General features: G+C 36.2%; 1 protein-coding gene and 1 pseudogene across 1 annotated transcript in view; one reads left to right on the forward strand and one right to left on the reverse strand.

Annotated features, from left to right (window-relative positions):
* The window catches only part of SPAG16 (sperm associated antigen 16), a 943,524-nt gene that overhangs the window by 50,377 nt on the left and 865,726 nt on the right, over positions 1 to 27,421 (forward strand). The window contains exons 8-9 of the mRNA XM_064587011.1: positions 14,297 to 14,366; positions 21,619 to 21,728. Of these exons, the coding sequence (XP_064443081.1) occupies positions 14,297 to 14,366; positions 21,619 to 21,728 (180 nt within the window). The remainder of the gene's footprint in view (positions 1 to 14,296; positions 14,367 to 21,618; positions 21,729 to 27,421) is intronic.
* LOC123838500 (transcription factor BTF3-like) lies at positions 18,332 to 18,903 on the reverse strand (annotated as a pseudogene).

A 27,421-nucleotide genomic window follows, 5' to 3' on the forward strand; every position in this document is an offset into this window, starting at 1 on the left:
TTTTTTACTGTTTTAGTTAGAAGAACTAAAGATTGGGAGTGTACGTATGAGTCCCAGCTGTGCTGCACAGTAGCCATATGAGTATTCAGGTCATTTTACTTATATATCTGTTTTCTTACAAGATTTCTTAAAAATCTTATTAAAGATTTTCTTTAATATCTCTGTTATTAAACAGAGATCAAATTACTTGCCTTATGTTTGATATGTATCTGAAGTGGAAACTTGTTTATAAAATTACTGTATGAGGCAGGGTTGAATTTTACACACTATTGTTCATATTAGCAAAGAATTGTATTACCTGCAAATTATTTTACCTTGAACCGCTACTTCTGCTGAAGACAAAGAAAAAAGAACCTGCTGTTAAAGACTATCTAGATCTCCCTGGGTTAAAATAGTTTCTTTGAGCTTAACCCTTGGTATCTCAATGCTATATTAACTATTGAGCTAAAACTCAATAGTGTTATTTTCAAGTGTTAATTTTCTGTCTTTGAATCACATCTTCTCATTCTTTCCCGGAGGGTTCCTACAACAAGGGGCACTTATATATCCATATGGCCTATATATCCTTATATATTCTGCTTGGCCTTCACTTGCTAGTGCAGTGTGACTATTTGGTCATATTCCTGGTGTTGAGGTGCATGGTTCTAGGTGGTTCTTTTGAGTGTGCACCTAATATACCTTGCTAAATCCATGGCTTCTGTCACAGCATCTGTGAGATCCTTAACATCTGTAGCCTCATCATCCTAATTCATCTTTTTTTCTGGTTAAGTGCTTCAATTGGTAATGTTTTCATGTATTTCACTGAGAAAAGTTGAGACTTCTGATTTTCCTATACTGCTAATTCAAGCTGTGGGCAATTTGGAAACCACTTAAGGTCTATCTACACAGACATATTGTCTTCAATCAGTGTCCAGACACCACCTGAAGGATATTATGTTTTTCTAGCACAGTGCAAAATATTAAGGTCTTTTTAAGGGACTGTCGATTTTCCTAGATTATTCCCTAAGAAGCTAGGAGCAAGTTTAGTCTATACTTGGAGTATCTTTGAATTATCTGGGTTTCTGGTGTCTTTTGTTTCTAACTAGCCACACTTGGATTTTTAGCTTGAGAGGTGAAATGGATCACTCCTATATGAATTCTTACTTCTTCTCTCTCTCAGGCATAGAGCCTTTCATACTTCTTTGTTAGATAGAATATCTTCCTGTCCTCTTCTACATTATCAGTCACTCTGCATCCTCATTTATTCCAGGCAGTCCTAATCCACATCTGTTGTCACAGGGTATTATTAATAGATACACTTTATTTTTATCAGTTTCTGCAAGTGTTTTTTTAATTTCATGTTTTTCTTTAAATTTTAGTTAACATATAGTGTGATATTGGTTTCAGGAGTGTTATTTAGTGATTCATCACTTATGTAGAACATCCAGTGCTCATTATAGCAAGTTCCCTCCTTAATGCCCATCAACCATTTAGCCCATCCCTTGCCTACCTCCCCTTTAGCAACCCTCAGTTTGTTCTCTATAGTTAAGAGTCTCTTATAGTTTGCCTCCCTCTCTGTTTTTTTCTTCTTTCCCCTACATTCATCTGTTTTGTTTCATTAAATTCTTAGCAGCAGAATGCATATTCTTTTCAAGTGCATGTGGAACATTCTCCAGAATAGATCACATGTTGGGCCACAAAACAAGTCTCAATAAATTAAAAAAAGATTGACATTAGATCATGCATCTTTCCCAACCACAGTGGTATGAAACTAGAAATCAATCACAAGAAAAAATCTGGAAAGAACAAAAATATATAGAGGCTAAATAACATGCTACTATACAATTGAAATGGTCAACCAAGAAATCATATATGAAATAAAAAACACAAGGAGACAAATGACAATGAAAACACAAGGGTCCAAAATCTCTGGGATGCAGCAAAAGCAGTTCTAAGAGGGGAGTTTATAGCAATACAGGCCTACCTCATGAAATAAGAAAAATCTCAACTATACAACCTAACCTTACACCTAAAGGAACTAGAAAAAGAAAAACAAACAAAGCCTAAAAGCAGTAGAAGGAAAGAAATAATAAGGATTAGAGCAGAAATGAATGAAATAGAGACAAAATAGAGAAGTTCAATAAAACCAGGAACTGGTTCTTTGGAAAGATAAGCAAAATTGATACACCTTTAGCCAGGCTCATCAACAAAAACAGAGAGGACCAAATTAAAAAAAAAATGAAAATGAAGAATGAGAGTAATGACCCAACATCACAGAAATACAAAGGATTATAAGCCAATGTTGTAAAAATTTATATGCCAAAAAATTGGACAACCTAGAAGAAATGGATAAATTCCTAGAAACATACAACCTTTCAAAACAATCAGGAAGAAATAGAAATTTGAACAGATAGATTACTAACAATGAAATTGAATTACTAATAAAAACTCCCAACAAATAAAAGTCCAGGACCAAATGGCTTCACAGGTGAATTCTACCAAACATTTAAAAAAATAATACCTATTCTCAAAGTATTTCAAAAAATAGTAGAAGAAGGAAAGCTTCCAAATCCCATTCTATGAAGCCAACAGTACCTTGATATCAAAACCAAACAAAGACACTTACAAAAAAAGAAAACTGTAGGTCAGTTGATGAACATAGATGCAAAAATTTTCAACAAAATACTAGCAAACTGAGTCCAGCAATACATTAAAAGAAATCACTAACCACGATCAAGTGAGATTTGTTCCAGAGATGCACGGATGGTTCAATATTAAGAAATCAATCAATGTGATATATCACATTAAGAAGAGAAAGGATAAAAACCATACAGTCATCTCAGTAGAATCAGAACAAGTTTGACGAAGTACAACATCCATTCATGATCAAAACTCTGAACAAAGTGGGTTTAGAGGGAACATACCTTAACATAATAGCTTCATTATTACCCTAAACAATGACAACAGCAACAATCAAACAAAAATCCAATTTGGAAAATACTAATTGAAAATTTCTAGAATTTATTTCCTGTTATCTAAAAAAGAAGTTTGGATTTAGAAATAGCTTTCCTCTATCACATCTATCTGTTCAAGACAGTAGATTGATTTGACATAGTAGGATTTGAGTAGAAGATGCCATTTCTGCCACCATAGGTTTCACTATGAACAGTGCCAATATAGTGGGTATTTGTATGCCCTTCCAGATCTGTTTTATGGCTGTCAGTGGAAACTGGTTGTGGCAGTTGCCATTCTCAGGATGCATTCTGTATTGTACATGGTTTCTCATGTCATCAGATTTTGTTTAGGATCCACAGTGGGCACACATGATTGATGGAGCCTATGTGGTACAGTTAGTATCCTAGTTATAACAGAGGATGAATAAAATTAAAAAAAAGTATTTGATATCTATAGTGAAAGATGGAAGACTCACAATTCATGAACCCAAGGTGCTGAGTGGCCAAAATGACTGTCATATATCTCTAACTCCAGGATAATCCTAGGATCAATTAGTACATTCTTCAAATTAGGACAGACAATATAGTCTCAGTTTTATCATCTTTCTCCTTGGACTACAAGCCAAGGTTCTATTTAATGAGCTGAACTTTTTGGGAATGTTTCATACAAAAAATGATTTATTGCCACCCAAGTCTTTTTTTTTTTCCCCTTCCCGTTGGAACATTCCTGTCAGGTATACTTGGGTATACAGTCTTGGATTAACCTTTTAACATCAATCTATTAGTGTGTTGTGAAGCTGTAGAATGAATTTATTAAAAATTTTTAAAAGTGAGGGAGGGGGGAAAGATGGCGGAGGAGTAGGGGACCCTATTTCAACTGGTCTCCGGAATTGAGCTGGATTTCTACCAGACCACTCTGAGGACCCATGAAATCAGCCTGAGATATAAGAAGATCTGGATCTCTACAAACAGAATATCACAGGCAGGGCGCCTGGGTGGCTCAGTCGTTAAGCGTCTGCCTTCGGCTCAGGTCATGATCCCAGGATCCTGGGATCAAGTCCCACATCGGGCTCCCTGCTCGGTGGGAAGCCTGCTTCTCCCTCCCCCACTCCCCCTGCTTATGTTCCCTCTCTCGCTGTGTCTCTCTCTGTCAAATAAATAAATAAAATCTTTAAAAAAAAAAAAAAAGAATATCACAGGCAGTTGGTTTTGAGGTACGAAGCGGAGAGCTGTGATTCTGCGGGCAGATATCGGAGGATAAACGGCAGCAGGAAGCTTCCTGGACATGGGGATCATACACCGCTGGTGAGCGACAGCCTCGCTCGCTGGGAATGGGCACAGACTCGCAGACCGGTAGTGGCGGGGAAAGGACTTTAGGGCAGCCCCCGGGGTGGGAACCCGGCGCGCACGTGCGCACATGTGTGAACTGGCAGCGGCTGGCGGTTTTAGAAGCACAAAGGGCAGAGACGTGCCCCAACCTGGAGGCAGGACTGGGAGCGCTGTGGAGGGGCTCACAACCCAGGACGCTGCAATTTATAGGAGCACGGACAGAAACAGAGACGGTGTGGCCTGGAGAGCTCACTGAAGAACAGACTGCGATCTCTCTGCTCTGAGGCAGAGGGTTGGAAACAGTTTCTTCTGCTCTCACTCGCGGAAGAGATACAGAAAGCTGCCAGGGAAAGCTGCCAGAGAACAAAACCCCCCAAAACTGATTCCCACTGAGCCCATCCCCCACCACAGGGGGGCAGGGCAACTCCGCCCAAATAGGGTTGCCTGAGTAACAGCGCGGCAGGCCCCTCCCACAGAAGACAGGCTGGGAAAACAAGAGGCCAGCAACCCTAAAGTCCCAAGAAAACAGGTGCATCTTGCTTGGGTTCTGGTCAATAATTTGGACTCTGTACATTCCCTCAAACACCCATCAACAGAATGACTAGGAGGAGGAGCCCCCAAAACAGAAAAGACTCAGAGATTATGACTTATGCTGCAGATTTACAAATGGATGCAGATATAACCAAGATGTTGGAGATGGAATTCAGGCTAGCAGTTGTGAAGACAATAGCTAGAATGGAGAAATCAATTAATGGCAACATAGAGTCTCTAAGGGTAGAAATGAAAGGTGAATTGGCAGAACTTAAAAATGCTATCAATGAGATCCAATCCAGTCTAGATAATCTAACAGCTAGGGTAACTGAGGCAGAAGAGCGAATAAGCGACCTGGAAGACAATATAACAGATAAAAAGGGAAAAGAGGAGGCCAGGGAAAAACAACTCAGAATCCATGAAAATAGAATCAGAGAAATAAGTGACACCATGAGGCGTTCCAATGTCAGAATAATTGGAATCCCGGAGGGAGTGGAGAGAGAGAGGACTAGAAGATGTATTTGAGCAAATTGTAGCTGAGAACTTCCCTAATCTGGGGAATGAAACAAACATTCGAGTCCTAGAGGCAGAGAGGACCCCTCCCAAGATCAAGGAAAACAGGCCAACAGCCCAGCATGTAATAGTAAAACTTGCAAATCTTAGAACCAAGGAAACCATCTTAAGAGCAGTTGGGGGAAGAGATTCCTTACGTACAGAGGGAGGAACATCAGAATAATGTCAGACCTATCCACAGAGACCTGGCAAGCCAGAAAGGACTGGCAAGACATATTCAGGGTACTAAATGAGAAGAACATGCAGACAAGAATACTTTATCCGGCAAGGCTTTCATTTAGAATGGATGAAGAGATGCAGAGCTTCCACGACTGGCAGAAACTGAAAGAATATGTGACCACTAAGCCGGCCCTGCAAGAAATATTAAGGGAGGTTCTATAAAAGGAGAAAGACCCCAAGAGTGATATACAACAGAAATTTACAGGGACAATCTATAGAAATAACGTCTTCACAGGCAATATGATGACAATTAATTCATATCTTTCAATAATCACTCTCAACGTGAATGGCCTAAACGCTCCCGTAAAATGGCACAGGGTTGCAGATTGGATAAAAAGACAGGACCCATCCATATGCTGCCTACAAGAGACTCATTTTGAACCTAAAGATACATCCAGACTGAAAGTGAAGGGATGGAGATCCATTTTCCATGCCAGTGGACCTCAAAAGAAAGCTGGGGTAGCAATTCTTATATCAGACAAATTAGATTTTAAACTAAAGTCTGTAATTAGAGACACAGGCGGACACGCTATCATTCTTAAAGGGTCTATCCAACAAGAAGATCTAACAATTGTAAATATCTGTGCCCCAACATGGAAGCAGCCATATACATAAGCCAACTGTTAACCAAAATAAAGAGTCATATTGAGGGGCGCCTGGGTGGCTCGGTCATTAAGCGTCTGCCTTCGGCTCAGGTTGTGATCCCAGGGTCCTGGGATCGAGCCCCACATCAGGCTCCCTGCTCCGCGGGGAAGCCTGCTTCTCCCCTCCTTCTCCCCTGCTTGTGTTCCCTCTCTTCGCTATGTCTCTCTCTGTCAAATAAATAAATAAAATCTTAAAAAAAAAAAGAGTCATATTGATAACACGTTAATTGTAGGAGACCTCAATACTCCACTCTCAGCAATGGACAGATCATCGAAGCAGAAAATCAACAAAGAAACAAGAGCTTTGAATGATACATTGGACCAGATAGACCTCATAGATATTTACAGAACATTCCACCCTAAAACAGAATACTCATTCTTCTCGAACACACATGGAACTTTCTCCAGAATAGACCACATACTGGGTCACAAATCAGGTCTCAACCGATGCCAAAAGATTGAGATTATTCCCTGCATAATCTAGGACCACAATGCTTTAAAACTGGAACTCAATCACAAGAAAAAATTTGGCAGAAATTCAAACACTTGGAAGCTAAAGACCACTCTGCTCAAGAATGTTTGGGTCAACCAGGAAATCAAAGAAGAACTTAAACAATTCATGGAAATCAATGAGAACGAAAACACATCGGTCCAAAATCTATGGGATACTGCAAGGCGGTCCTAAGGGGGAAATACATAGCCATCTAAGCCTCACTCAAAAAAAAAAAAGAAAAAGCCCGAATTCACAAACTAACTCTATACCTTAAAGAACTAGAGAAAAAGCAACAAACAATGCCTAAGCCACGCATTAGAAGAGAAATAATGAGAGCAGAAATCAATGAATTAGAAACCAGAAACACAGTAGATCAGATCAATGAAACTAGAAGTTGGTTCTTTGAAAGAATTAATAAGATCGATAAACCACTGGCCAGACTTATCCAAAAGAAAAGGGAAAGGACCCAAATTAATAAAATTATGAATGAAAGGGGAGAGATCTCGACTAACACCAAGGAAATAGAAACAATTATTAGAAATTATCAACAACTATATGCCAATAAACTGAGCAATCTGGATGAAATGGAGGCCTTCCTGGAAACCTATAAGCTGCCAAGACTGAAACAGGAAGAAATTGACAACCTGAATAGGCCAATAACCAGTAACGAGATTGATGCAGTGATCAAAAACAAAACAAAAGTCCAGGGCCTGATGGATTCTTTGGGGAATTCTACCAAACATTCAAAGATGAAATAATACCTATTCTCCTGAAGCTGTTTCAAAAAATAGAAACAGAAGGAAAACTTCCAAACTCATTCTATGAGGCCAGCATTACCTTAATCCCCAGACCAGGCAAAGACCCCATCAAAAAGGAGAATTTCAGACCGATATCCCTGATGAATATGGATTCCAAAATCCTCAACAAAATCCTAGCTAATAGGATCCAACAATACATTAAAAGGTCATCCACCACGACCAAGTGGGATTTATCCCCGGGATGCAAGGGTGGTTCAACATTCACAAATCAATCAATGTGATAGAACACATTAATAAGAGGAGGGAGAAGAACCATATGGTCCTCTCAATTGGTGCAGAAAAAGCATTTGACAAAATACAACATCCTTTCCTGATTAAAACTCTTCAGAGTATAGGGATAGAGGGAACATTCCTCAAGCTCATAAAATCCATCTATGAAAAACCCACAGCGAATATCATCCTCAATGGGGAAAAGCTGAGAGCCTTTCCCTTAGGATCAGGAACACGTCAAGGGTGCTCACTCTCACCACTGTTGTTCAACATAGTACTAGAAGTCCTAGCAACAGCAATCAGACAACAAAAAGAAACAAAAGGTATTCAAATTGGCAAAGAAGAAGTTAAACTCTCTCTTTTTGCAGATGACATGATACTTTATGTGGAAAACCCAAAAGACTCCACCCCCAAATTACTAGAACTCATCCAGCAATTCACTAATGTGGCAGAATACAAAATCAATGCACAGAAATCAGTTGCTTTCTTATACACTAACAACGCAACTATAGAAAATGAAATTAGAGAAATGATTCCATTTACAATAGCACCAAAAACCCTAAGATACCTTGGAATAAACCTAACCAAAGAGGTAAAGGATCTATACTCTAGGGACTACAAAACACTCATGAAAGAAATTGAAGAAGACACAAAAAGATGGAAAAATATTCCATGCTCATGGTTTGGAAGAATAAATTGTTAAAATGTCTATGCTCCCCAGAGCAATCTATACCTTCAATGCCATCCCGATCAAAATTCCAATGACATTTTTTAATGCTGGAACAAACAATCCTAAAATTTGTATGGAATCAGAAAAGACCCTGAATCGCCAAGGAAATGTTGAAAAAGAAAAACAAAGCTGGGGGCATCACATTGCCCGACTTCAAGCTATATTACAAAGCTGTGATCACCAAGACAGCATGGTACTGGCACAAAAACAGACATATAGACCAATGGAACAGAATAGAGAGCCCAGATAGGGACCCTCAACTCTGTGGTCAAATAATCTTTGACAAAGCAGGAAAAAATATGCAATGGAAAAGAGACAGTCTCTTCAATAAATGGTGCTGGGAAAATTGGACAGCCACATGCAGAAGAATGGAACTCGACCATTCTCTAACACCATTCACAAAGATAAACTCAAAGTGGATGAAAGACCTCAATGTGAGACAGGAGTCATCAAAATCCTAGAGGAGAACGTAGGCAGTAACCTCTTTGACATCGCCCACAGCAACTTCTTTCAAGATACATCTCCAAAAGTTAGTGAAACAAAAGCAAAAATGAACTTTTGGGACTTCATCAAGATAAAAAGCTTCTGCACAGCAAAGGAAACAGTCAACAAAACGAAGAGGCAACCCACAGAATGGGAGAAGATATTTGCAAATGACACTACAGATAAAGAGCTGGTATCCAAGATCTCTAAAGAACCTCTCAACACCCAAAAAACAATCAAGTCAAAAAGTGGGCAGAAGATATGAAAGACACTTCTCTGGAGAAGACATACAAATGGCTAACAGACACATGAAAAAATGTTCATCATCATTAGCCATCCGGGAAATCCAAAACAAAACCACACTGAGATACCACCTAACACCAGTTAGAATGGCAAAAATGGACAGGGAAAGAAACAACAAATGTTGGAGAGGTTGTGGAGAAAGGGGAACTCTCTTACACTGTTGGTGGGAATGCAAGTTGGTACAGCCACTTTGGAAAACACTGTGTAGGTGCCTCAAAAAATTAAAAATAGAGGCACCCTATGACCCAGCAATTGCACGCCTGGGTATTTACCCCAAAGACACAGATGTAGTGAAAAGAAGGGCCATATGCACCCCAATGTTCATAGCAGCAATGTCCGCAATAGCCAAACTCTGGAAAGAGCCGAGATGCCCTTAAACAGATGAATAGATAAAGAAGATGTGGTCCATATTACAATGGAATATTACTCAGCCATCAGAAAGGATGAATACCCAACTTTTACATCAACATGGATGGGACTGGAGGAGATTATGCTAAGTGAAATAAGCAGAGAAAGTCAATTATCATATGGTTTCACTTATTTGTGGAACATAAGGAATAGCATGGAGGACACTAGGAGAAGGAAGGAAAAAATGGGAGGGGGGACCTGGAGGGAGAGATGAACCATGAGACACTATGGACTCTGAGAAACAAACAGGGTTTTATAGGGGAGGGGGGAGGGGGGATTGGTTAGCCCGGTGATGGGTATTAAGGAGGGAGCACTGGGTGTTATATGAAAACAATGGATCGTGGATCACCACATCAAAAACCAATGATGTATTGTATGGTGACTAACATAACATAATAAAATTAAAAAAAAAAAAGGCATTACCAAGTAAAAAAAAAATAAAAAAAATTTTTAAAAGTGAAGCTATATTAAAATATATGCAGAGTTCCTCTATGATCTAACATGGAAGATACATCAACTTTTATGCTTATTTTTTGACTATATCTTTATTTCAGTGTCTGCTTTATTTCAGTGATGCTCTGAGAAGTCACTTCTTTTTTTTTTTAATTTATTTATTTTAGAGAAGTGGGGGAAGGGTAAAGGGAAAGGGAGAGAGAGAATCTCAAGCACACTCCCCACTGAGCATGGGCTCTACATGGGGCTCAGTCTCATGACCCTGAGACCACGACCTGAGCCAGGGGCTCAACCGGCTGAACCACCCAGGCACCCCTCTGAGAAGTCACTTCTAACCAAAACTTTTGGAGTATGATCTTGGGGCAGTAGGAAGTATCTTATAATTTTTACCTGTATTCCTAATCATTTCTTTAAAAACCTTATCTTGAATATTTAGCTCACTATCTTTCTCTTTAAACATATAGATCTCTCTAATGTCTTGCAAGAAGAAAGGTTAGGATTTAGAATTTTTTTATGATACTTAGTTTGTATATAAAAGGGAAAGTATACTGTAAGATGACAAAAATCTAAAAGAAGTATGTGTTTTCAAATTCTTTTGGTAGGTAATTGTATAGCAACTTTCAAATTTATTTAAATCTTATAGAAAAACCTATAATTTGTTTTGTTTTACAAAATCACTGAAAATGTTCAAAATTCTGAATTACAGCCCTATGATTGGAAAGATATATAATTTGTTAGTGTGTGTGTGTGTGTGTGTGTGTGTGTATGTATAAAATAAGTTACATTTTATCTTTTTTTGGATCATGGTCTCTAATTCAGGAGGTATTCTAAAAAATAAATGTATATATTTTCTAATCTGCCTGCTGAGAGAATCTAGAAATAATGACACTCCAATAGCAAATGAGTATATCCGGTGCATAGATACCTGTTTCTAATACCATTCTCCAATAAAAGGAAGTTAGGGCTCCTTGGAGAAGTGGCTGATTATAGGCTGGGCAGGAAATACAAAATGAACCTGGAACATTTGTCCCATCTTGTTGCACTAGAATGTTAGGAGATACTCAGTAAAAGAAAGAGAGAGAGAGAGAGAGAAAAGGGAAGGGGGAGGGGACTGAACAAAACATTAGGGTATGTCAAGGGACAAAGGAACTGTCGAGGGCACTTCCTAAATGGACTAACAACCAAATTTGGTTTGGCTGTTGAGACTGATGGTGCTATACACACAGCAAAAAGGTATGCAAACACTTACATTATATAATTGAGCTCTGTGGGGAGAGCAGCCCATGCCTTACATGCAGGTCAGAAATGTCTTGAGAGAGCTAAGGAAGGAGACTGGTTTGGGGTTTTTGTTGTGTTTAGGGTTTGGGAGCAGGATGAGAGTCCCTGTGTGGGAGGAGGGCCTTATATGGTTTGAATCTCCCACCAGTGGCGAAGGAGGGAGCATCCAGTCTTTCATAGCCTCTTGCTCAGGGAAGCAGGAAGTAAGGCTTAAAAACTGTTAGCAGCCAAACATCAACAAATGGAGTCATACTGATTACAGGAATCATCCTGAAACAGCTCCGAGTGCTCAAATTTTGAAAAATTTGAGCAAGAAATTAATAATATAGTATGGGATTATAACCCAAAGTATAAAATAAATATCTATGTGTTCATAATGATATAAATAAGTGAATGAGTATGTAAATGGAGGAAAATAAAAATATTTCTCTCAAAGAAGAATCTCAAATGACATATGTAGATAATCTTTCCCTCAAAAAGGTGGAGCTTAACACTCCAGTTGTTCATTGTTGGCTATACTAAATGATTTGCTTCCACAAGTACAGTGGAAATGGGGGAAAGGGTAATTTTACAGTAGAGAAACCTGGCAAATACTACTTCAGGAAAGTGATCAGGGTTATCATCAATCTTTAATCATGTTGATAAATACCCTTGATGAGCTATTAATGACACTTCTACTCTGTGGTCTTCCTCCTCAAAACCGTAACTCTCATATTTAGGTCTTTTATCCATTTTGAGTCTATTTTTGTGTATGGTGTAAGAAAATGGTCCAGTTTCATTCTTCTGCATGTGGCTGTCCAATTTTCCCAACATTGTTTGTTGAAGAGACTGTCTTTTTTTCCATTGGATATTCTTTCCTGCTTTGTCGAAGATTAGTTGACCATAGAGTTGAGGGTCTATTTCTGGGTTCTCTATTCTGTTCCATTGATAAGTGTCTGTTTTTGTGCCAGTACCATACTGTCTTGATGATTACAGCTTTGTAATAGAGCCTCAAGTCTGGAATTGTGATGCCACAAGTTTTAGCTTTCTTTTTCAACATTCCTTTGGCTATTGGGGGACTTTACCATATGATTTCATTCATATGTAGAGTTTAAGAAACAAAACAGAGGAGCATAGGGGACGGGAGGGAAAAATAAAACAAGAAAAATCAGAGAGGGAAACAAACCATAAGAGACCCTTAATCACCTTAGGAAACAAACTGAGGGTTGCTGGAGGGGAGAGGGGTGTGGGGATGGGATAACTGGGTGATAGGCATTAAGGAGGGCACATGATGTAATGAGCACTGGGTGTTACATACAAGTGGTGAATCACTGAACTCTACCTCTGAAACTAATAATACACTATATGTTAATTAATTGAATTTAAATAAAATAATCAGAATAATAAAAAGAAGACATGATGACTAAATGTATAAGGTATCCTGGATGGGATCTTGGAACAGAAAAAGTATATTAGAAAAATCTTGGGGACTCTGGGTGGCTCAATCAGTTAAGCATCTGATTTTTTTTTTTTTTTAAGATTTTATTTATTTGACAGAGAGAGACACAGCGAGAGAGGGAACACAAGCAGGGGGAGTGGGAGAGGGAGAAGCAGGCTTCCCACAGAGCAGGGAGCCAGATGCGGAGCTTGATCCCAGGACCCTGGGATCAGGACCTGAGCCGAAGGCAGATGCTTAACCAACTGAGCCACCCAGGCGCCCCAGCATCCAACTCTTGATTTCGGCTCAGGTCATGATCTCAGGGTGATGAGATAGAGCCCCACATCGGGCTCCATGCTCAGCACCGACTCTGCTTGTCCTCCTTCCCCCCCCACTTGTATTCTCGCTCTCAAATGAATGAATGAATGAATGAATAAATAAATAAATAAATAAAATCTTAAAAAAAAAAACCTTAATGAAATTAGAATGCAATATGGACTTTGTTAATAATAATGTATCAATATTGTCTCATTACTCGTGTCAAATGCACTATGGTAATGCATGATGTTAGCAGTGGGAATAAGGTGGTGGTACACAAGAACTCTGTATTACATTGCAACTTTTATGTCGACCTTACACTATTCTAAGTAAGTGCATTTAAAATTTTTATAATCCATTTTGGCATCTAAGAATAGATATACATTTTTTACTTTTTTTTCCAGTCAGGCATTTCATGAGCACTAATCTATAGGTTACAATTTATTATCTGCTATTTTCTATTAATAAAGGAATGTTACTACTCAGTGATAGAAGGAAAGATGTGTATATCCATATATAATTAAACAGATTTTTTTTTGTGTTGGTATAATCACATACAATGAGGGATGAGAGAACTCTTTAAGGTTGAGTTTTTAATTCAAGTCTATTGTTCAGGAAATATAGGTAAATGATATGCCACCAAACTAACAAATGTTCTTAATTATAAAACATGTTTAATAAAACAAGGAGTGTCCATGGGCGGAAAATGAGCTAAGAGTTTCAGGAAAAACAACAGTCTCTTCATATTTTACTTCCCAGCTAATACTTCCTCATCTTTTATAAACAGAAAGATGAATTAAGTTGTTGTGAAGTAATTTCAACAGAGGAGAAACTTCTCTCAAAGTAGAATACTGAATAATTATCATTCAAAGTGTACAATAAGTATTCTTGCTTCAGGAAATGATGCTGTGGAATAAATGTTTCAGATGCTTATTTATAATGGATACCTAATAATTCCCCATGGAATTGAATTTAAACTTAAAATTATGTTTTTCTTTTGTTACAGTTCATGTTTAAAATTTTTTTAATATATAGGAATTAATTCAAGAGGTTAATGTTTTTATATCTTGCAGTTGATACTTAAACATTGCATTTTATTCAATCCTTTTTGGGTCATTTTGTATATAATCCCATGTCTTTTGATTTTATTTTTTAGATTTCTGGGCTTCAAGCAACACTGAAGCATATGGAAATAGGGCATAATTATCATGCTTCTGAAATTAGAGGTAAAAGTAAAATGTGATTAAACTAATTTAATATTAGCTGGCGAGTTTTAAATTTTATCAGAGCTCCAAATGCTAGAGATACTTAAAAGTGAATAAATGATATGATGACTATTTTATAAATTAAAATGCTAATGAAAAGATCAAGAGGGAGTATAGATACAGTACTGTATAGATTAATTTTAGAGAAAAATATGAGTAAACTATGATGGGAGGACTTCTGTTTCTGGCCATGATGGAGTATCTGGTACCAGACTAACCTTCTTTCAGTAAAAAACTCTTAAAACTATCTGTAAGGCAGCTACTTTTAGGCATTGGAAAATAGCACAAGTCACAGAAGGTAAGTGATAGAAGGAAAATTTTAAAGTTGAGATCCACCATCACCATGGCTTTGTGCCTGCGGAAATTTCCAAACCAAATTCCATGGAAATGGAGGTCAAGAAGAGCTTGCCAGTCCTGATGAACTGTGAAAGGGCAAAGATCATAGTTGACAGCTGTCAAAGCAACTAGAATCTGTAGGAAATTGCACTAGATAAAAGGGTGCTGCAATGAGCAGTGGTTCAGTTTGTGAGGGCGTTTACTAGGAGTCCTTAGTTGATAGCCAGGCTGTACACATAGACTACCAGAGACTTACCAGAAAGAGAAGACTTTATAGGGCTCAGAGAGGAACAAGGATTCTAGAAGTCAAACAGAGATGGGAGACATTGCCATGCCTGGAATGGAGAGACCTCATTAACATCTTGGTAACACCTACTAACATTTAATATAATCATATTAACATAACACTTGTACTGCCCTATAAAACCAAAAAACAAAGCTTACATAGAATTTCTAGGGAAGACAGAATTTGGAGTTTGAATCTTGCCAAGTTAGAGAGCCTTGGGAAAAATTTAGAGCTTTGCATGGATCCACCTTAATAAAGCATAAAATTAAGCCTAGAATTTCAAGGTGATCATCAAAAAATTAAACTGCCTGCTAGAATAAAAATCACTACCCTTTAAAGGAAGGCAGTTGGCCAGAGTCTTTATAATCTATTATCTATACTGCATAGTATGTAATTAAAATTTTCTATACGTTATAGAAACAGGAAAAGGTGATCCACAATCAAGACAAAACTCAATAAATGGAAACCTACACTGAGATGGCCCAGGTGTTGGATTTTGCAGATAAAAATGCTAAAGCAGCTATTTTGAATATGATCAAGGACTTAAAGAAAAATAGGACATTAATTGAGGAGATAGGGAATCTTAGCAGATACATAGAAACAAAAAAAAAGGAAATTGAAATTCTAGTACTGAGAAATATGGTAGCTTAAATGAAAATTTTATAGTTCACAACAGATTGGAGATGACAGGCATGTCAGTGAATTTAAGAGACATTAATTAAAACCTAGTCTGAAGAAGAGATAAGAAAAAAGGGAAAGATCTGTGATGTTTTGAAGTGGCTTTTGGTCAAAAGGAATAAATTTCAACCCAACATGAAGAAGTAGATTCTTTTAATTGCAGAATCCCAACTACCTGAATAAAATTAATTCCTTAAATTCTGTACTGAATAATTTTATGATCTTTATAAACATGCATTCTGGTGTTAGGTATGGGACTTGCAGTACCTTTTCCCAAGCTTCTGGTTTTAGCATTTGGCTGTGTCATGTCAGATTCTCATCTCTCTGACTGCCTGATCAACTTGGAACCATACTTAGCCAGGAACTCTAATTTGAAGAGAAGTTGATTTATTGGTTAACTGGCTGTCTCTCATAAATACTGTCATCCTTCATAATATGAATTAAGTCCCCCTCCTTTTGCTCATTTTAGTTTAATTTTTAAAAACTTTTTATACCTGTCATCCATATAAAAGTCTACCCATTTATTTTGGGCAAAGGTTGGTATGGCAGTAGAGATTCTTAAAATTAAATATTATTCACTCTGTACTTAGGGAACAATGAATTGATCATCATTTACTCTGAACTTTGGGAAGAAGACAAATTAATTGTTATTCAATCCAAATTTAGGGATAAGACAAAAATTGAACTGATTTGGAGTAATCTAGTTATTTTAAATATACCATATTTTTTGATTATAAAAGTGATATGCCTATTTTAGAAATTTTAAAACTGACAAACTTTATTTTTAAAATTATCCATAGTTGTACTACCCAGAGAGAATATTATTAATACTACAGTACTGAACTTTTTTTACCTGAAAATGGTTTTTAATTCTACATTTATTCTTACATGATATGTAGAATAATAGAAAAATTCCTAGGAGAAACTATGAAAGAGTGAATTATTATTGATTAGATATTTGAAGAGACAATTCTGTACTATTTTTCTTTGTTGTTATGAAACATAATATATATCAAATATTTATAAGAAACTATACAGAAAGCACATTAATATTATATATTATGAGATAAAAGCAGTTTTTGTACAAATTACTTAATTTCAAAAAAGTTTATGAATATGCTGATTTTGATATGTTTGTGTTGGTTAACTTATATTACTTTGCTTTCCTATAAGTTTGCAATTTGAATGCAATAATGCCTATTTCCAAAGTAGGTTATAAAGATACATATAATTGTATTTTAATATATCTTATAACTTATGATAAGAAATTATGAATTCAGGATGAACAGCTAGAAATTGGAAATGTTAGATGAAGTGAAAAACAACTATAAAAGCTGACTTCAGAGGTTCATAGAGGAAAAAGGTGTCATTTGGAGTAAAGCAAAATATTCCATAAGGTTCTTAGCTTAATAAATTGCTGCTTTTTAAGTTGGATATTTTGTTGCCGCTCAGAATTGCATTATGGTACCAATTTCATATGACTATATGGAATATATGGCCTAGATTAGAAAGTAAAATTAAAGTAAAAATACAGTAAATTTAAAGTAAAGCCTCTTCCCCTTTACCTCGATTTGCCTTTTTCTGAATTACAATTAGATATGTGCTTGATCTCCTTATTTTAGCTTACGTGTGTCCTAATCGCTTAGATGTTTTCTGTTTAGCTCTCTGAGCCAGATTGTGGATAATTTCTTCAAAACCTTTTTTTCAGTTAAATAATTCTCTTTTCAGTTGGGTTTAATCTGTAAGTGAGTTAGTGACTGGCACAATGTAGGTCCTTACGTATTTATTTTGTTAAATGAATATATTCATGCATTTTTATTTATTTATTTGATATATACAAAATAGGGATATTTATTGGAGATCTGAAAATAAGGTTTGGAAGAATTGACACTAATGATATTGAGTCTTCAAATCCATGGGCACAAAATATATCTCCATTTATTTGGATCTGCTTTGACTTCCTTTATTAGTTTTTTGTAGTTTTTCACTTACAGATCCTGTACATATTTCTTGGATGTATATGTAAATATTTAATTTATTTTGATGTTATTATAAGTTTATTGTCTTTTAAATTTCAGTATCTAATATTCATCACTGGCATATAAGAAAACAATTGACTACAGTTTATTGATCTTATATCTGTGATTTCACAATACTTACTGTAAGTTTCAGGAGATAGTTCCTGATTATTTTGTGTTTTCTATACAATCATGTCACTTATGAATAAAGGCAGTTATTATTTATTCTTTTCTAATCTGTATGTCTATTTCTTTTTCTTGTCTTATTGTACTAGGTAGAACTTCCAATACACCGTTGAATAAGAGTGGTGAAAGGGAAAATTGTTGTCTTTTTTTTGATGCATTTTTTTTTCCCTAGGCAAAGAACTTTATTAACCTTGTTTCAAACTTTATTCCCAGGCTTCTTCAGCTTAATTAGCTGCAAAGAAGGAATTGTGTATAAGCAAAAACTGAAAAGAGCTGCAGTGTCCAAGGGGCTCGGGCTTAAAAATATTAGAGATCTAGATTTTATCAGATCCATGAACAAAATTTTAAAAAGCAGTCATAATATAAAGTAGCAGCTCCCAGTAACTTCTTCAAGTTTTATGTTCTTCAGAAGTTGACTCAGTTCAGTTTGCTTCATTCTTGGAAGCTTCATCAAAATTCTCCACAAAATCTGGAACTTCATCATCATCCTCCTCTCCGGTAGCAAGTGGTGCTTTTCCATCCACAGATTATTTGGGCAGAGCTTCAGCCAGTCTTCTTAAACTAGTCAGACTGTCTGCACCAAGTTGGTTTAAGATACTGGGTAGCATTTCTGTCAGCTGCTTTGTCTCAGCATGGCCTGGAATGGTGAAAGTGTTCACTGCCAGTGATGCCTGAACTTTGGGGTTGTTAAAGTGGATCACTGTTCCTTGGTTTGTGAACATATTCACTTCTTCAATACCAGAGATATTGTTTACCCCTAACTTCTTTAAGGAGAACTGAAGTTTTTTATCATCTGCTGTAGCCATTCTATGAACCACCTTCTTCTTTAGGTGAGCAGTTCCTTTCCCACCAATGCGCACTTGTGCTTGCAGTTTGGCGAGTTTCTCCTGGTTCATGATAGTTTCTTTCATCTTGTTGGAGCGGAAATGGGACCACATGGGGGAATAGGGTTGGCGCTCAGGGGGTCTCGGGCGGACCAGCTGAGATAAGGTGCACACACCTCTTGATGCATTTTTAAAATTTTTTTTATTTTTTATTTTATTAATTATTTCTTTTCTTTTTTTCTTTGTTATTATGTTCAGTTAGCCAACATATAGTACATCATTAGCTTTTGATGTAGTGTTCAGCGATTCATCAGCTGCACATAACACCCAGTGCTAATGCCCATCACTCAGTTGCCCCATCGCCCCACCCTCCTCCCTATCTGCAACCCTCAGTTTGTTTCCCCAGAGTCAAGAGTCTCATGGTTTGTCTCCCTCTCTGATTTCTTCCCACTCAGTTTTCCCACCCTTCCCCTATTCTGTATTCGTTCACTTTTGATGTTTAATGAGGGGCCTGAACATACTCAGTTAACATTGATTGAATGAATGTGTGCATACATAAAGGAATTGTTGAAGGATGAAATATAGCACTGGGGGTACAATAAACAAAATTTCTAAAGTGAAGATGTGTTTGTTTGATGTTTACTTCATTTATCTTAAGAAATTATACTTTTCTTAAGATGTTGATTGTGCCCGAGTAAAATCTGGGAAATTGCACAGCACTAATCAGTAATACAGGCCTGTCATTAATAAGCATTGGGTGTGATAAACATAAAGATACTATGATAGAGACATGGAATTTGCTAGGATATTACTAAACATTAAGAAGCACTATGTGGAATTTGAGAATTATATGCACTTAACCATGAATGTGATAGACTTTTATGTCTGAGCCTCTTTTTTTTTTTTTTTAAAGATTTTATTTATTCATTTGAGACACAGAGATACAGAGAGAGAGAAGCATGAGCAGGGGGAGAGGCAGAGGGAGAGGGAGAAGCAGGCTCCCCGCCGATCCAGGAGCCCAATGCGGGGCTCGATTTCAGTACCCTGGGATCATGACCTGAGCTGAAGGCAGACGCTTAAACATCTGAGCCACCCAGGCGCCCCTATGTCTGAGCCTCTTATTCTGCAAATCTTTGTGCAAGTGAAAGTGATGTTTATCTGATGGAGAGTGGAAATCATGTTTGTTCTTGGTACGCCGAGAAATAATTGAGAAGTGTTATTTCTCTGCTAATTCCACATGTATTCTGCAATGTTTCTTCTCATGTTTTGGTTACAAGTGTTGAATATTTTCCTAAACATGATTAAGTGTGAACTTTTGTAATTTCATTTTGTTGTGGAAAAACTACATATACTTATAAACCAAAGCCTTTTTGGTTTTTGACTTTCATTTGTTATCCTTAACATTTTGTTTGTTTGCTTCTTCATTTTTACTTTATTCTCTTATGAAGTGATGCTTAGTCATGTTTTGCATGCTACGTGAGATATGCTCATGTTCTTAGAATTACCTGCTGGAATCCTGGGTTTCTCTACTGCTTTCTATTACTTCCCTATAGATATTACTATATATATCCTTCTCATATATAAAGGGGAACAAAAGGTAGTTACCTTGACAGAGTTATCGACAGGATTTTGTGAAATTATAAATGCAAATTGTTTAGACCAGTGGCTGTTATGTAGTAAAAAGTCAATGAGGCATGAATGCTCATTATTATTATTTTAAATTATTATCATTATCAGGATGTCACTGTTGGTTGTTGAAAAGGAGAATATAATAAAAGAGAACTGGAAGTGAAAATTTTTCCTTAATGTCAGGGAGCTGTAATTGTTGTCTTTCCCCCACACTTTGACTTCCCAGATGCTGTGGGGCTCTAACTTTTAGCACCATTCAGGGAGGATAGGCAGTCTGGATACCCAAGTGTTTGAAGTCTTTTAAGTACTTTCATCTAGAACTGTGTTATTCAATATTCTGTTTTTATGTTATTGTCAATGTTATTTTGGAGATTGTCTCCTTTTTCTGAAACTGGTACTGAATAGGAAAAGTCAGATCAGAAAGAATGCCAGCTATGTGCTTCCTTGCCTTTATTACCTCAGAATTCTTTGAGAACCTGGACTCATCCAGATATTTTTGTGTTTATCTTTTCTCTGTTATAAATCTAGTGTTATATTTAGAACATTTAGTTATTTCTTTTATTTAAGAGTTAATGATTATAACTTTATTAGTTATTTGCAATTAGTTTCCTCTTTAGAAATAAAGGGGGAAATTATGTATACTTAAGTAGGTATATGTATATGGAAGGATGTGTAAAAGAAAGAGACTTTCCCTGTCACTTTTGTTTTTCCCTCAGGTGGTTTTAGTAGGACTGTTCTTTATGTCCAGGAGAGTTTGGAGACTAATGTTACAACTACATTGGAGTATTACCCAATGTTTTCCTTTCTGTTTTTTCCAACATTGAGAAGCATAAAGAATAATATTTTATTAATACAATATTCTTTTAAAAATCTGTTATTTATTATCCAGTTCCACTTGGGAAATTTTGTCATTGCTTACCATTCTCTCCTTGACCCTTTTCAACTTTACTTGTATACACATTAAGCCTCATGACAGGAATTGGATATAATGTAATTGGAGATTGGCTCCTATGATCTCTAACTGGCTCATCATGCCATTTCACTTGTCATGACCTTGCAGTCATGACACTCCGAATTTTGGGGAAATGAATTTGACAGCTCACTTTAAACATTTTGGTGGTATTTTAATATTATTAGTTTAATACTTTAAAAAATACATGTATCATTATGACTTTGGCTTTCGTATATTTGGTTAAAATTATATTTATTGTGGAGAAACAGAATAGATACTAAGAATAAATTGTGTTATCTTGTAGTTGTTCCTAATTCTGAAAAGGAAAATGCACCAGAAGGTCCTACTCAGAAAGGTCTTCGTGAAGCCAGGGAAAAAAACAAATGTAAAACAAAGATAAAAGCTAATACAAAGGTATGACTTTTTGTTCTTGTTTCCATTAATTCATACTTAACTCTCAGATCTTCAGATCCGTGAACTCATATGGTATCATTATTTTACTGGAAGAGGAATTTAGAGGTTATATATTCCAAGGCCCTTGGTTTATAGATAAAAATGGAGGTCCTCAAATGTTACTAATATGTGAGGGACATATGCTTATTGGTGGCAGAGACAACTCAGTGAATCAGTCTGCCACCTACCTCAACTTAATCACAGGCATGTGTACTCACCTACTCAGTTTTCTGCTTAGTCTATCCAAAAGAAGTAACTCCTATGTCATCCCTTATTTCTTTTTTCATAGTATAACTTTAAACTTTTCTTTAAAAGTAGAATGGGAAGAATTATGGCCCATTTAAGAATCTCCTTATATCTGAGTACCTTTGCTTTGCAATCAGGCTGATAGTTAAACATTTCTGTAATGATGAAAGAAAAATGGTATTTAAATGTGTGGTCAGAGATCAAAAATGAGGAAGAAAGAAAAGCACGTAAAACCTGTAAGGGGTTTAGTTTCTTGTTATGATAATTGCATGAAAGTCTAGCTGAGGTAATGAGTTTTCGTACAAAGTACATAGTTTTGAGTTCTAAAATATCTGATATTTATTTACAAATTAAAATACTTACAATTATAATATTTTTCGTAGTAGTAATTCTATAAGAACAATAGATTTTTATGAATTAAAATAATGCAATAAGCCTTTTATTTAGCTAATAATATCAATAAAGTTTTTTCTTCAAAGGTATGCCTTGGAATCCAGTATCATATAATATTGAATAAACTACAGACTAAATAATTTTAGATTATACTTAGGCTTTGGTAATTACTTTGTAATATTCAGATTAGTATTTTACTGTTCCTCTATTATCACTATTAATTTAGGATTTAAGGTGTTTGGGGTAGATCTTTTCTTATCAGTGCCTCCAGCTTCCAACAACCTGCCATCAGGATGGACCTTCCCTTTTTGTCACCATAAAGCTTTCCCACTCCTCTACCTACCTGCCTTTGAGTCTCTGCTGAATGCAAGCAGTGGTAGTGGATGACTCTTGCTCTCAACAAGTAATTCTTGTCCTCATTTGGGAACAGAGGAGCACATAAAGCACCCCAAATAAAAAAAAATCAGAGTTAAGGGTTTTCAGTGTGTTAGTGGTGATTGTCATCAGGAACATTTTCATCTTCAAATGGCATAGGCGTTCCCTTTAAGGTACTAAGTCATACTTAGGAATGATTTGTTGATTCATTCACTAAGTAAGTGGTTATGGCTTGTAAGACTTCACATTAGTAATGCAAAGTTGGCTTTTTGTGTGACAAAAAGCTACTAAAATATAGGACAAACACATTAAATATTTATGCATAGTATATTCTATTTCAGTGCATTAAAATATTTCACATAATACCTACAACATGATAGAAAAATTTGGGCCTTACAAAAGTGCTGAAGTGCAGCATAAAGTGGATTCCTCCCCCCTTCACCAAGTAATCATTTTTACTGTTTCTCTTTTCATTTTTTTCCCTACAAGTTTATACACTTTGACCAACATCTCCCCAGTGTCCCCACCCTCCAGCTCCTGGTAACCACCATTCTACTCTTTGCGTCTATGAGTTTTTGCTTTTTTAGATTCACACATATAAATGATATACCATATTTATTTTTTGCTGACTTGTTTCATTTAGCATAATGTTCTCAATGCCCATCTATGTTGTCACAAATGGCAGAATGTCCTTCTCTCTCATAGCGGAATGCTAATCCATTGTGTGTGTGTGTATACACACATCGCATCTTGTTTATTCATTCATCCATTGACAGAGGGTTAGGTTGTTTCTATAACTTGGCTATTATGAATATAGGGAGTGCAGATATCTTTTGGAGATCCTATTTTCATTTCCTTTTGATATATGTTTAGAAGTGGAATTGCTGGATCATATAGTAGAGCTATTTTTATTTTTTTTGAGGAACTCTCATACTATTTTCCATAGTGGTTATACCAATTTACATCCCCATCAACAGTGCACACGGGTTACCTTTTCTTCACATCCTTACCCACAATTGTTATCTATTGTCTTCTTGATAATAGCCATTGAAACAGGTGTGAAGTGATATCACATTGTGGTTTTGATCTCCATTTTCCTGATGATTAATGATGTTAAGAATCTTTTCATGTACCTGTTGGCTATTTGTATGTGTTCTTTGGAAAAATATGTATTTCATTCCTTTGCCTATATTTTAATTGGATTATTTTTTTTGTTACTGAGCTGTGTGAGTTATTTATATATTTAGATTATTTACCCCTTATCAGTCATGTGGCTTGTAAATATTTTCTTCCATTCCATAGGTTACCTTTTCATTTTGTTGATTGTTTCTTTTGCTGTGCAGAGGCTTTTTTTGATGTAGTCTCACTTGATTTTTGCTTTTGTTTATTGTGCTTTTGGTGTCATATCCAAAAAATCATTGACAAGACCAATGTCAGGAAGTTTTTTTCTTATATTTTCTCTAGGAGTTTTATGGTTTCAGGTCTCATGTTTAATTGGTTTTGAGTTAGTTTTTGTGAATGGTGTAAGATGGGTATACAATTTAGTTTTCTTGTATGTGATTATCCAGTTTTCTTAAAACCATTTATTAAAGAGACTGTCCTTTCCCCATTGGATATTCTTGGCTCCCTTGTCAAATGCTAGTTGACTGTGTATATGGGAGTTTATTTCTGCACTCTCTGTTCCTTTGGTCTATGTGTCAATTTTTAGGTCAGTACCATACTATTTTGATTACTGTAGCTTTGTAGTATAGTTTGAAAATCCGAAGTGTATATGATATTACCTCCAGTTTTGTTCTTTTTTCTTGGGATTGGCTATTTGGGGTGTTTTGCAGTTTTATACAGATTTTAGGAATTTTTTTGGTGAAAAATGCTTTTGGAATTTTGAAAGAGATTACATTGAATCTATAGATGGCTTTGAGCAGAATGGACATTTTAACAATATTAATTATTTTCAATACATTGGCACAGAATATCTATTTGTTTGTGTCTTCAGTTTCTTTCATTAGCATCTTATAGCTTTCATTGTACAGATCTTTCACTTCCTTGATTAAATTTATTCCTAAGTATTTGATTGTTTGTGATGCTATTGTGAATGGGATTGCATTCTTTATTTCTTTTTCAGTGATTTTATTGTTTGTGTGTAAAAACACAAACAATTTTTGTATTTTGATTTATTTTCTGAAACTCCACTGAACTTGTTGATTAGTTCCAACAGTTTTTTGGTTGTCTTTAGGATTTCTCTATATAAGATCATGTCATCTGAAAAGAAGGTAATTTAGCTTTCCTTTCTTATTTGGATGGTTTTCAATCCCATTTATTTCTGGCTCTTGGGGCAGTGTCATCTTTTCCATATGAAAAAAAGGAGCAAGTTCAACACAAAAATAGAAATCTGAAGTGTAGAATAGGATGAAACCAAGGGCAGGGAGGAAAAGGCAAAAGCAAAAGGAAGAGATGAGATGTTGCCAAAAGACAGAGGCTCTCCTGTCCCCTTTCCTTTGGGAAATGATTCAATTATTTAGGTGGCAGTACACACCTTTCCATATATATATATATATATATATACATATATATATACAGCAGGGTTGATATTTTGTTGGGGGGGGGGATAAGAAAAGTTGAGGATGGGGAAGGCCTTTCTAGAGGCTAGTCTCTTCCCACTCTTGACCAGCCTTCTCTGGTCGTGAAGGAAGGAATCTATTTGGATGCTTTCTATTTCTTTATCTTCCCTGATTGCTCTAGCTAGGACTACAATTACTATGCGGTGCAAATGGGCACCTTTGCCTTGTTCCTGATCTTAGAGGAAAAGCTTTCAACCTTTCACAATTTAGTATGATGTTAGCTGTGGGTTTCTTGTATATGGCCTTTATTATGTTGAGGTATATCCCTTCTCTACCCAATTAGTGAGGGGTTTTTCATATGAAAGGATGTAGAGCTTAGTCAAATGCTTTTCTTGCATCTTTTGAGATGATCATATGATTTTTTTTATCTTTCATTCTATTAATGTGATATCACATTTGTTGATCACATTTGTTGAACTATCTTTGTATCCCAGGAATAAATCCCACTTGATCATGGTGTGTGATTCTTTTAGTGTATTGTTGAATTCAGTTTGCTAGTACTTTGTTGAGAATATTTGCATCTTTATTCATAAGAGATATTGGTGTATAGTTTTCTTGAATTATCCAATTCTAGTTTTGGTAGGAGGGTAATGCTGGCCTCATAAAATGAGTTTAGAAATGTACCATCCTCTTCAATTTTTTGGAAGAGTTTGAGAAGGATTGGCATTAACTTTTCTTTAAATATTTGGTAGAATTCCTCATCAAAACCATCTGGTCCTGGCCTTTTCTGTGTTGGGAGGTTTTGATTACTAATTCAGTATCCTCATTTATTATTAGTCTATTCAGATTTTCCATTTCCTTATGATTCAGTCTTGGTAAGTTGTATGTTTTTTGGAATTTATCTATTTCTTCTAGGTTATCCAGTTTGTTTGCATGTAATTATTCATTGCAGTCTCTTATGATCCTATGTATTTCTGTGCTCAGGTGTAATGTCTCCTCTTTCATTTCTGATTTTTTGAGTTTTCACTCTTTTTGTCTTAGTCTAGCTAAGGGCTTGCCAATTTTATTTACCTTTTCAAAAAAGCCAGTGTTAATTTTGATCTTTTTCATTGTTTTTATGATCTCTATTTCATTTATATCTTCACTGATCCTGTTACTTTCTTCCTTCTGCTAATTTTGGGCTTAATTTTTCCTTTTTTTCTAGTTCTTTGAGGTATAAAGTTAGCTTGATAATTTGAGATCATTCTTTTTTCTTAATAAATGTATTTGTCACTATAAACTTCTCACTAAGAACTGCTTTTACAGTATCCCACAGATTTTGGTGTGTTGTGTTTCCATTTTCATTTGTTTCGAGAATTTTTTATTTCACTTTTCAAAAAGGATTTTATTTATTTGAGAAAGAGAGAGAGCACACATGAATGGGGGGGAGGGTCAGAGGGAGAGGGAGAAGCAGACTCCCCATTGAGCAGAGAGCCCAACATGGGGCTGGATCCCAGGACCCTGAGATTATGACCTGAGCTGAAGGCAGACGCTTAACTGAATGAGCCACCCAGATGCCCCTATTTTACTTTTTTTTTTTTTTTTAAGATTTTATTTATTTATTTGAGACAGAGAGAATGAGAGACAAAGAGCATGAGAGGGAGGAGGGTCAGAGGGAGAAGCAGACTCCCTGCCGAGCAAGGAGCCTGATGCGGGACTCAATCCCGGGACTCCAGGATCATGACCTGAGCTGAAGGCAGTCGCTTAACCAACTGAGCCACCCAGGCGCCCCGCCCCTATTTTACTTTTGATTTCTTTTTCAACCTGTTGGTTTTTCAGGAGTGTGTTTAGTTTCCACATGATTGTAAATTTTCCAGCTTTCCTCTTGTTGATTTCTAGTTTCATACCATTATGGTCAGAAAAGATACTTGGTATGATTCCAGTCTTTTTAAATTTGCTGGCTTGTCTTGTGTCCTATCATATGATCTATCACGGAGAACGTTCTTTGTGCATTTGAGAAGAATACACATTCACTTTGTATATGTTAGGTATATTTGGTCTAAAGTATGATTCAAGTCTGATGTTTCCTTATTGATTTTCCAT

This window comes from Mirounga angustirostris, unplaced genomic scaffold, assembly GCF_029215605.1.
Source record: "Mirounga angustirostris isolate CCGP_5_RB_7025 unplaced genomic scaffold, mMirAng1.0.hap1 SCAF_3, whole genome shotgun sequence".
NCBI classification, from domain to species: Eukaryota; Metazoa; Chordata; class Mammalia; order Carnivora; family Phocidae; genus Mirounga; species Mirounga angustirostris.